The 12,359-nt window shown below is 37.6% G+C and overlaps 1 protein-coding gene across 6 annotated transcripts in view; it reads left to right on the forward strand.

Moving 5' to 3' along the window:
• The window catches only part of Cdc14a (cell division cycle 14A), a 207,385-nt gene that overhangs the window by 120,938 nt on the left and 74,088 nt on the right, over window positions 1-12,359 (forward strand). For all 6 annotated transcript variants that reach the window (XM_087213192.1, XM_087213194.1, XM_087213193.1 and 3 more), the window contains one exon: window positions 8,250-8,337. In XM_087213192.1, coding sequence (XP_087069318.1) covers window positions 8,250-8,337 — 88 coding nt within the window. The remainder of the gene's footprint in view (window positions 1-8,249; window positions 8,338-12,359) is intronic.

Raw genomic sequence — 12,359 nt, forward strand, 5'->3', positions numbered from 1 at the left:
ACAAACATTTTGCACCTTTAGTTTATAAGAAAAACAGTTTCAAAGTATAGTTTTGCTAGTATGTAAGTCATTTCTATTTTTTATTAATAAATAACCAGGTGTGGTAGCACATGCCTATAAAACTAGCACTCAGGAGGCTAAGGCAGGGGGATTGTCACAAGTTCAAGGCCAGCCTGGACTACATAATGAGTTCAAGGTCAGCCTGAACTCTAGTGAGACCCTGTCTCCAAAAAAAAAAAAAAAAAAAATTGTAAATTTGTATTTTATAATACTTTTTACCCTAGACATTTTAATTTGTTGTTTTAAAATTTTTTTTTTTTTTGGTTTTCTAGACAGGATTTCACTTCATAGTTAAAGTTGACCTTGAACTCACTGTGTGGGTCAGGCTGACCTCAAATACATGGCAATGTTCCCGCCTCTGCTTACAGAGTACTGGGATCATAGGCGTGTACCACCACACCTGACTTACATTTTATTTTGAAATATGACTGAATGTACTTAGTTCTAAGAGTTGGCTGAATTTTTTCCCGGTGGAATTATTAGGAAGGTTCTGGAACATTATCTTCTCTGGCCAGTGACATAGCATGTAGACAGTGACTGTCCAGCTGGGTAATGCTGTAAGGAGACATTGAGGAAAGACACTTTCTGAGTAGAATAAAGACAATTGTAGAAGTAGTAAACTTTTTCTGAAAGTAAAAGCCTGTGAAATGTGAAGAGCCTCGGCATTTTCTGAACATGAGCTCATCTTTTGGGCTTTTCCAGGGGAGTAATAAAAATTTATCACTATCCTTAGTAAGACCAGGGCAGACCTTACAGTGAGGGATCTAGTCCAGGAACGGTCTGGACCAGAATTTGAATACCCTGCTGACGTGTTAAATTTAACACGCCTGCAAAGAAACTGATCATCTTTCACTCCAATTTGGTCTTCTGATTTGTTTGACTGTGCTAATAGTGTTGCCATCCTACTGTTCACCTGAGCTCAAAACTAGATCATCTCCTTTTTTATTTTTGTCCCTCGTCTAGAGTGTTTGAAGTCCTGTCGCAGGTGCTACAGGATATATTTTATCTCCTTCCTTGTCCCTGGCTCAGGTCTTACATCTTCTCCTTTATTATAATCACTCCCTACCCGAGGTCGGAAGTCTCCTCCCAGGCTGGTTCTCCACGCCTGGCTGGGAGATCCTAACACAGAGGTCTCCTCTTGTTCTTAGCCCCAAGCTGGCTTTCCTCACCCCGCCCTGCTGAAATGGGGATACACTCCTCTGTCCTAGTGTCCTCAGCTGCATTGTGTTCCAGCCTACCTTTCTAGCCACCTCTCCTGTTTCTCTGCCATATGCACTCAGTGTTCCAGCTTCTCCGCGCTGCTTATTTGCCTTTCTCAGATGTCTCTGTTTTGCACCAAATCTCCCTTAACTCTCGCCTGCTCCAGTCCTCGCATGTTCAGACCCTGCACAAACCAGATCTCACCTCGCCAGTAGCCCACCCCCTCAATTTCATGGTTTTAGTTTGTACTTCCACCTTTTTCTCACTTCTTGTAGCTCTTTGTGTACAAACTTTATTTTCCTTATTAGATTGCAAATTCCCCGTGGTGGAGATATGACCAAGTGGAAAAACATGTATTGTGTTCCTGGACAGAACATCTTAATATCATAAAATTGATTGTTCTTCCAAAATTAGTAAGTTCAAGGCAATTTATTAAAAATTCCCTGAATATTTTTTCAAATTATGCAAGCATTTATGCAAAAGAATTCTTTCTCCATAATACACAATAAAATAAAAAAGGAGATAAAGATATACACACTTATTAGGGAAAAGATTAGGTAGGTAACCTGCAGCACATATACATAGATGATGATGGGATGTTAGGTAGTCATTTTATTTTGTTTTTAAATTTTAAAAAGTTTATATCAGTACATGTTTGTAGTACATACTGATTACATTCATCGGGGGAGTTGGTACACATAAATAACACATCTGAGTTCTGTAGTCATTTAATTTGGTACTGGAGATTGAACTCAGGACCTTGGGCTTACGAGGCAGGTGTGGTGCCACTGAGCTAAATCCCGGCCATCTGGAGTACAGTACTTGTCTTGGGATGGTTTCTGTAATACATTATCAAAAATGTGCTTATAGTACTCTTTGAAGAAAACAAAATAGTACTAAGACACTCTCATCCCATATTGTATGTGTATGATTGTATCATATGAGCAGAGGTGATTTACTTCGAGGCTAATGAAGTTTAAATTTGAGACCTCCCACTTGCATGGGTACCTTTCAAGAAGACTTTGAAGTAGCACTCATAGTTCGCCCTCAGTTAACTTTTGTTTTTCCTCTTTTTGGTAACTGTCCTTATCAAACAAGGCCTTGTGTGAAGACTACCAATCATTAATGGTGCTGTTAAGCAACCATTATTCATCGGAGTACATACTTGAAGTTATAGTTGTAGCTTGACATTCCAGTTGTCCCCAGGGGCCTTCCTACTGTTTACCAGAAGACTTGCTGTCCCTATGTTGGCCACCACAGGTGAACTCACAGAAAAGCTCACCTCCCTCCATAGCATCCATGTATTCTTGTGCCCCATTCTGCAGAATTTGCCATATTTGACTCTTACCACAAGCTTCCATTTCCGTATTTCTTAAATGAATTATCTGCACAACATTTCTCATTGATCCACTGCAGGCTGAATGTGGAATATTTTGCTCCTGAGACATTCCAGCACCTTATTATTATTGGTTATCATTATTGTTCTCTTGACTTAATGGATGCTCTTTTTGAGAAAAGAGCGTTGCTCTTTGAGAATGTGATTTGACATCTTTGCCACATCACAGTGCAACTTACTGGGAGCTGTTTGTGAGAAAGCAGTGGTCCTTTCTGGATGCTTGGGGTGGGTCTTGGGCCTCTTCTGTCAAATCTTTACACTATTATGAGAGTGCATGATTGTATCATGCCCCTGTTTTAATGCCACAGGCTCCACACTGACTAAAAGTAGAAGGGAAATGCAAACTTCTTTCTGTGGCACAAAAGTCGCTTCTCCCTCCTCCCCACTCTTGTCCTTCGAACTCCCTCTTCACACCCACATCTGTGCACTCCCTCCTCCTTCCTGAGAGCCCTTCTTTCTACCGCTGTATTTACTCTTCTGACTGTGAAGTCATTTTCAGTCTTAAAGAAGCTCATCTCATGCAGCATTGTGTGAACTCTGTTCACACATCGGTGTCTTCCTTGGGCTGTGGGTACTTGTGGGTGGGAACCAAGTCATCTACATCTTTGTATGAATAGGTAACCTAGTAGCACAGTACACTTTCAGTGGACAGTCCTGAAATGTTTCTGGAATGGAAGAACTAATGAATAAATGACTGAATGAATACTAAAAACAGGAGTATAGTACATTTTAAGATTTTTTTATGTGATCTGATTTTAGTAGAAAGTGACCAAGACTTTTAATTAAGAATTCATTGTAATTTTGCACTAACACTCCAGGGAACAAAGTTTTTTATGGTGGACAACTTCTTGAAATGATATTTCTGTCTTTCATCATCAGCCAGTTTATGCTGGGAGAGTGTAAATTTTTTTAAAAATCAGTTATTTGCAACACAGATTGTTAGTGGTAATCTAAGCCTAGGTCTGCATGTAACATCAATTGAATTTACTGTCTACAGAGAACTGTCTCTAGGTCGGGACAGCTCTTATGTTCTCCAATTTACTTCTCATAAGTAAATTGTCAGACTGACTAGGTGCTGACTCCTGATTTTCCCCTGTTGCACATCCTTGAGAAGCAATGAAGTTGGTTAGGTTTCCCATCTCAGTGAGTCCCCTCAGGTCACCAGCAGGAGTCAGTGTTGATGAACACTTACAGTATAATGTTTCAAGGCTTTGCTTTGGATTAGAATTTGTAGAGCAAACTAGAATTTAAGCTAGCTGCTGCTTGTCTGCCTTCATTTATTCATGAGTTGTGATCTGGAAAAATGGGAGCTCCTGTCACTGTAATTATGAATTCCTGCCACAAGACTGAGGTCAAGCAAGCATTAGGATGCAGGTGTGTGGACATGGCCTCCCCATCTGGAGCAGTTAGACAGGTGTGCTTCCCATGGTGATTTGGCTAATAGAGGATCTACTGGAAGCATTCCCCTGGAGCCATCCTCTAGTATTAATTACATCACCCAAAGGCCACAAATATAAGGAACCAAATCCCATCCTGGCCACTGAAGCTGCTAAAGTAAAGGGACTCAGTGTTTCCACATCTGCTAATTGCACCCATTGCTAGTTAAATATCATACTGGTTAAGACTGTAAAATGTCTACCATGTCCTAAGCAATTTCCCATGTCTTTCTTCCCTCTTTAATTTTTTAATTTTTTGTTTGGTTTTCATCCTTTCTTTTACCACCAGACTTCTTGAGAGAGCAGTCTCTACTCTATCACTGTTGTGGCCTGGCTTCTATCTTCACAACTCTACTGACACTATTCCTGCCAGCACAGGAGTTAGCAGAGACTAATGGCTGTGCTTGGTCTTCTTCCCTTTGTTTTACTGTGTGGCTCTCTCAATTCTGGACGCTCACTTTTCTTTCCCTCCCATCTCTGGCCATCTTTCTCAATCCACCTTGCAAATCTTTTCCGCTGCCCACCCTGACACTCTGCTATTCAGTAGAGCCTTTTGATTGCTCACTAGAGACTTTCCATGATCGAGTGCAAGTTTCAACAACATCATATGTGCTGCTGTCTCCAAATCTTCATGTCACAAACACCGGGCATCAATAAATTTTTGCTCCCCACCGTTGTGTCAGCAGAGATGTTTCCTGGTCCTGATGTTGGGCCAATCCCCTCCTTTCCCCTTGGCCCCTGCAACTGTCTCTCCCTCCGTCAGATGTTGCTAGCAGAGATAAAGCAACCATCCACATGGGACATTCCTCCTCCTCCACCACACTGTCTCCCTCAAAAGCAGAACTAAATTAATAATCTAGAGTTTGATTATTATTTAAAGCCAAAGGGCATGGAAACTTAATTTAAACCAAACAATTCAAATGTTTACTTTGCTTTAAGCTCATAAAGTACCCATCTTTATAACATACTTGCATTTACACAATACAGCTGTACTGTCAACACTAGTTAATTGTTGAAGAAATTAGGGAAATATAAAGACTGTACTTTTTAAATGAATTTTTAAAAGGACAGTGTAGTTATATCATGCTTAACTTTTAAAATAGTTTTTATGCTACTGTTTTACCAATGGTATTTATCAAAGTTTAGAGCAACTGTATCTTTAACGGATAAAATGGAGATGATAACTCTTACCTTACAGGGTCACTGTGAAGACTGAGTGTACAGAAGAGAGTAATTCCTTATACAGAGTTGTCGGGGTCTATGAATATTTATGGCTCTTATTATTACTGGTTTTGGTGTTCTCTTTTGTCTTCAGACTCCTCAAAGTTAGAGAATGCTTTTTATTTTATGTGCAACACCAAGTTACAGTCTTTCATATATATTAAAGGGTCAGCAAATGTTTGAGGGTTGAACTGTGCTTCAAAATTGCTTATCCATATTGTCTGAGAAAGCATATGTCGATAGAAGGAAGCAGTCTTTTGACTGGCAGCTTCAAGGACTGTCTAATCTTACTGTAGGTTTGTCACGATGGTAAAAAGGCCAAATATTTTTCAGTGTTTGGACTTGAAAATGTATTTGTGACAGTCAATCACAAAAAAAATAAATCAGAAGCACAGATGTATTTCTTAGAAGTTGTGTAAGTTATACTTTCAAGTCAAATTATATTTAAAGTGCAATGGGAGAGTTATCTTTATCTGTTCAAAAGAAGTCTCCTGAATCTTTTGTGGACTAAAGATTCCTATAGTAAAGTAAATAACAGTGCCTAAACTGATCAGTTTTGGAATTCACACTTTTGCTTGGGGATTTTCTTATGGCATAGAACATCTGTTGTTTTTCTAGATAGTATTTGGTAAGTAGGAGGCTTTACATTGGACAAGCCTAAATCCTACTCCTACCTTATCCTTGCTGAAACACTTCTTCACCAAATGAGCAGGGTGGCAAAGTACCTTAAGTTCTTGTCTGATCTAAGTTTGTTTGAAAAGTATGTGTGTTTAATTAGAAAAACTAATTTATGTCACCTAAAATATTCTATTATTGGTACATCTTAGCATTTGTACAATTACTGTGAAAGAAGTTATAGATACTAATTTCAAAAGATTACCAAAGTACGCTTACTAGGTCAACTAAAATGTGTAACTTCAGTTTTTTTCATAGTTAAATCTAATATTCTAAATCCCTTTGCTGATTCCATTAACCTTATTCGGCTGTTAAATATAGCCCAGTATTCACTAATGTTTATCTTCTTGAATAGGAAGATTTGTAAGCATATTCGTTTGGTTCTTCAAGGGAACATTTCTTAGCCAGGCCACTGCCTCTGACCCATATGATTGATTATAAAAGTTACTATTTAACCAAACATATCTATAATTCAAATAAACAGATATAGAACAGTGTTTCTCTCTAGCCTCCTTGGTGGCCAAGGATATGGAAGTAGTGAATGTGGATGCCTGATTTCTCCTACTGTTCATAAAGAATTGGTTTCAATCTTTTGATGATTAAAACGTTTCTTTATTCTTGAATTTCTAAATAGTGTTTAAACTCAATAGTTATTCAGGAGGGCATTGGATCATTAATTTGAGACTTTTTTAAAAAAAAACAAGACTATGTTCAATGGCTGTAAAGAGTTGCAGATTTGATTTTCTTTTCAAATTGCTGTAAACAGATAGCTATACTTGTGGATTCTTAACACTCATAGTGTCTCTGAGATTTTACTTAGGGCATTATGAGATCTTATGTTTATTACAACTATATTGACGCATTACAGTGATTTACAAGGTGTCATGTAAAGTTTCATCTAGGATGTCTTATGACCGGAAAGAAACATCAGCATTTTAAAAATTTAAACTGTATAGCAAGCTTTGATTTTCATTTAGATGATAATGGGTAATATAAGTAATTAAAGTAGTGGCTCCAGATTTCCTTGATGACATTATTCTAAGTTATTTAACACAATTCATTGAGTTCTTTTTAGCAGAGTACAGACTGTATTTGGCTCAGCTCTCTCCCTATGGAGGTCCTGACCATTAATGGAGAAGAGAGGCTTCTCTACATAGTTAGCCATGGATGGCTCCACGAAGAGAACTATGTTGCTTCCCTTCTCTGAGGATGGAGACTGGGGCAGTGTAGGTGGGGTGGGCTAGAGAGAAGGTGTCAGTAAAGAGGTACTACATGTATTTTATGACACATTGCACAGATATCTCCCAATTTCCTGCAAAATCTTGGGTAATCTTAGTCCTGCCCCAGTGTCCCATATGTTCAGAGGCCCATGGAGGAAAGAACAAAATAGAGGTGCTAATGGAATGGTGGGAAGGTAGTTGGCCCCTTTCTTGGTCTCCAGGACTTTTCTGAGGATCCCTTTAGGAGTTCATAGGTTCATGGCTGAAAACTGGTAATCAAAGTCAGTTGACAGGTATGTACTATTTGGTTTCATAGTATTTAAAAACCTAATTGAAAATAGTCAAAATTTCAAAGCTAAATTTTCTTGGAAATCTAGATGGAAGGTCAGCCAGTCAGATTTCCTGCAGGGTAACTAATTAGCTAAAGCTGAGGAACTCCTACCTCTGTTGCTGACCCTCGCTTGGGTTTGCAGCCCCTCTGCAGGAGACCTTGGCTGACTGGTTTGTGGTACTGTCCCAGTTTTAATGACCTCAGTTCCTCTCTCCTGCCTCCTTCCCTTTCCCAGTCTTCAAGTGAGCATTGACAACAGATGTAAGCCCATAAAAACAGAATCAATTTGGAAGTGTGTTCATCATAAACCTGATAATTAAAGTTTTTATCATTAGTTAAATCTGTATACTATGTTCATGAAAAATCATTTGCATTTTCTTTTACCTCTCTATACTGATGGCACCAGCAATGTTCGTTTTCAGTTCTTTGCCAGGAGACAAATTTACTTTAAGTAAACTACTTCCACCTTAAATAAATTAACTTTCTATATAATCTAAAACTTTTCATAGTCTAAATAGGAATTTTTCTCAAATGAATTGAATTAATAAATAACATTTTGAAAATCAGGTGCCTGTTTTGATTGTAAGGTTTATTACTTTGTCTTCATGTTTACTTAGAGTGTGAAAAGTGTTTTCTTTGTAAAGGTTTCCTAAATTCCGTAAGAATTATAAAATATTTTTCTTCTCTTTTTTTTCACAAAATTCTTCCAGCGAGTTGAAAATGGTGACTTCAACTGGATTGTTCCAGGAAAATTTTTAGCATTTAGTGGACCACATCCTAAAAGCAAAATTGAAAATGGTAGGTTTTCATTGTTTCCTTTACCATCCAGAATTTTATTTCAGTTCTTTCTCAATTTCTTCTGACAACCTTTTTCCTGAGTAATTTTCTTCTAAGAATATTTATTCATTTTAAACATTGAATAGTAGCAGCCAGTGTGTTAAATACTAAACTTCCAGTAGGTGGAGCAGTAGTCATTGTTTCCAAACTAACATGTTTTTGATTGCCATACATAGGATGTTCACTTTACCCTGTTATTAAAGAATCGGAGAAACAAGTTAATCAAACCAATAAATAGATTGCTAAATTCTGTCAGTGGTCCTCAGATTTCTTTGGCTGTGGAGTGTGCTATACATCTTGGTATTCTTCGGGGAAACATCGTGTTGAATGATGATGATGATGGTGACCTTCTCATTTTTTGAGTACTTTCCATGTAATCACAGTCTTATCACAGTTAATGTCCACACAACTCTTAAGATGTAGATACTCCCATCTGCATTTTACAGAGGAGGAAATTGAGGCTGATTAAGAGGGGATTTGACCATGGACACATAGCCAGAACTGATACTCAACCCAGACCTGAGCTTCTCAGTATTGTTTCCCTACTGATACGTTGAGTTTCATTGTGGTGATAAGTAGCAGTTTTCCAGCTGACAATAATTAATTTGTAGTATATGCATATCCATAAGCATACAGTCAGGAACATTTTTTAAAATGCAAAACAGAATAGACTTTTTCAGTGAAACATGATTAGCTATGCTTTGCCATTAATTCTTGTTTCCTACATATTCATTTTTCCATTTGTTAACACTACCTAGATGATAAGTAATGATAGACACCAAGAACTTAAAACTAATTTATGAGAAAAGTGCACAAAATTGAAAAAACGTAATCTGTGAACATAGTGGGTCCTATTTTGCTGTCTATCTTTTCATAGAGGCGGAATACCATTTTTCTGGGGGAAGCTAATTTGAAACCCCTCCTCTAGATTTATTCTTTCATCATCATCATAATCATCATCATCACTTCTTCTAAAATCTAGTCTCACTGTATATTTTTATTCATGCATTTAAATTTGATAATTTGAGTTTCCACCAATATGCTTTTCATTTCATGTCTATGACATTTCTAGCAGGGAACGCTTACTTGAATCATGTTTTTTTCTTGTGGATGGGCATTATGGGTCTAGAGAGTTAAGGTCACAAACAGGAGACCTCTATAGTGAAGCTGGGATTAGATCTTCCTAAGCATGAGTTTGGTAATACATTTCTTTTTGTTCTGGATATTGATTAATTCATCTCTGTCATGTTGAGTCATTAGAAATAAGAGGTGGAGTACCTGAGGAATCTACTTTCTAACATTGATCTTTCAGGACAGGAATGATTAAGCTAAACTTCTTGCAAAATTATGTAACTCAGGCCCTAGAAATATTAGTAGGAGTATTGTCTCAGTTGTGACCTTGTTTTTGGGTATACATTTGGCAGAGTTGAAAGAACTTACCAAGTTTTCTTACAGAGAGTATGAGAGGCATAATTTTTTTTTGGTACTGGGGATCAAACTTGGGTCCTCGGAGAGGTATAATTTTTAAAAGTAATTTAAAATATTTTTACATAGCTAAAATTCTTATTTTTAAAAAAGGAAGAAAATGCTAATGAACTAATAAAAAGAAGATAAAAATACACTATAATTCTGCCCAAGTTTACTAGTTGGAGGTAGGACTTTTGGCACTTAATTGCTTCTATTTGTTTCCCTTCTTTTGTTTCTTCTTGTGCACATCTTACTTTTCAACTCTTTCAGTGTATATGTGCGTTGTATATGTCTATGTACACACAAATTTATTTTTCTTTTTTTTACACAAATGGGATCATAGCATAGTTTGTCTCATTGCCAACTTTTTTCACTTAACATATCACACAGACTTCTTTCTGAGGCAGTACATGTAGATCCATGCTGTCATATTTCATGACTTCAGTGTTTATTATTCTATTGTGTGACTGTGCCATAATTTTGGTAATTTATTTTGAATGCAATATAAACTGCTTACAGTTTCTCACTTTCTCAAAACTGGTATGGTTGGCATACATAGTCAGTTTTTTGCGGTTCTAATTTCCTCTCCAAATTCTTAGAAATAGAATCACCAGATAAAAGGATAAGCATAGTTTGTGAAATTGTTTTTCATGCTGAGGATTAAGATTTTATTTTTGATCCCACTTTACAACATGGAGAAAGAATTATAGCTACCACTTGCTTATCTGCCAGGGATGGAGCTCAGCCTTTTGCATACACATCCTCTAATGATCCACCCTGTCGAGTAGGTGGTGGTTATTTTTTGGAAGAGGAGGAGACTGAGAGGAGTTATCTATTGCCCAGACTCACACAGCCAGTATGAGGCAGTGTGTGGACTCAAGCACAGCTCTATTTGATCGCAAATGTATTTTTAAAAATTTTGTTACAGAGAACACACATGCTTGCCATAAAAATTTAAGCAATACCGATAAAGAATAAAAGTCAAGAAGTAACTAGTGCTAAGATACTGCTCTACATACATCTTTTGTCCTTCGCATAAACTGTGCCCTCTCGTATTGAGAACAAAAGATCTGAAAGTTCTGCTTGCATACTAGTCATTGACTTTTATGATGCCTACAACCATTTCATTTGTTTACATTTTACACTGGAATCCTCATTTTAGAATCTGATGTTCACTAGGACCTTTATCTTTTTTTAAATGGGCTTTAACTTTGTAAATACTTTTTGAATTTAAAGTCTGAAGCTCCAGCCTGCTCTTTAATGAATTAACAAATTTGATTCAATTACAGTGATATCTTGGTACAGTCTTTTGGGTTTGTTTCTTTTTAATTTTGAGAAACTCTTTGTTTCCTGAGGAGGCTGAAAGTTATTTCAGGGGTTTGTTAGTAGAGAAGCTAAGATTTTGGGGGGAACTAACAATCAAATAACTTTTGCTAGGATGTAGCAAAAGGAAGCCATAAATCTTGGGGTTGTGGCAGAATGCATTATAAGAGAATTATGGGTGTTTTTGTGTCAACAGAGAGCAGCTAGAAGGTTCATTCACATCCTGATTCACATTGTTTTGACAGAGGAGAAAGAAAAGCTCTGTGTTTTGTTTAATTATTTTGAATTGATAAAAGAATGATAGCAGTAGAATGAACCAGATATTTTGGATTTCAGAGTTTAGAAAATCTTTTAATTGGCAGTGTCATTCTCACATCATTCATTCATTCATTCCTTCCTTTTTGTGATGCTAGGGTTTGTCCTGAGCTGCATTTGCAGCCATTTAAAAAAAAAACTTTTATTTTGAAGACAGGGTTTTGCTGAGTTGTTCAGGCTTGTGATCTTTCTGCCTCAGCCTCTGATGCTAGAATTACAGGTGTCTGTCACTGTGCCTGGCTTCATGTCTGTTTACACATGCACACTCACACATGGGTGACATGGCTGGGGTGAGGGATGTATATACTCTGAGATCGAGAATCCCAGCAATCTGAAGCACCAGCCTGCTCTTTAATGAGAAGCACAGTACCTGGGCAGGAGGAAGCCTGGCTCCTCGCTCCCTTGCTGGCTATGTGAACTTGCTACAACCTTCTCTCATCATAGGTTTCCTTGAATGTCACAATGGGGAGAATATAATGCACGTTACAGGCATCTTAGTGAGGATTAGAGATGTTATATCAGGGCCTTGATGGTATTGGGCCCATGATAGTCACTTATTAGGCAGCACATCTTATGATTGTATTCTTATCATTAATGAAGTTTATAAACATAGTTTGTCTTTCTACATTTGCCTACCCATTTTGGAGTTTTTAATAATGACTAGGTGGCCTAGTCATTTAACTCTGCTGTTCTTCAGTTTCCTAAGTTTAAAATGAGGAGTTTGGAAGAGAGGAATTTGAAAATCTCTTTCATCTCTGGAATTGTTTTTGTTGGGTCAGCACAAAGCCAGGGCTGTGCCTGGGCCTTACTGATGCCAGGGCACCTTCTAGTGGCCAGATGGAGTAAGGGTTGGATGAATGCTCCAGTCATTCTCAGAA

This window comes from Heterocephalus glaber, unplaced genomic scaffold, assembly GCF_053883595.1.
Source record: "Heterocephalus glaber isolate CG9 unplaced genomic scaffold, H.glaber_assembly_v1.0 deba00001442, whole genome shotgun sequence".
Lineage (NCBI taxonomy): Eukaryota > Metazoa > Chordata > Mammalia > Rodentia > Bathyergidae > Heterocephalus > Heterocephalus glaber.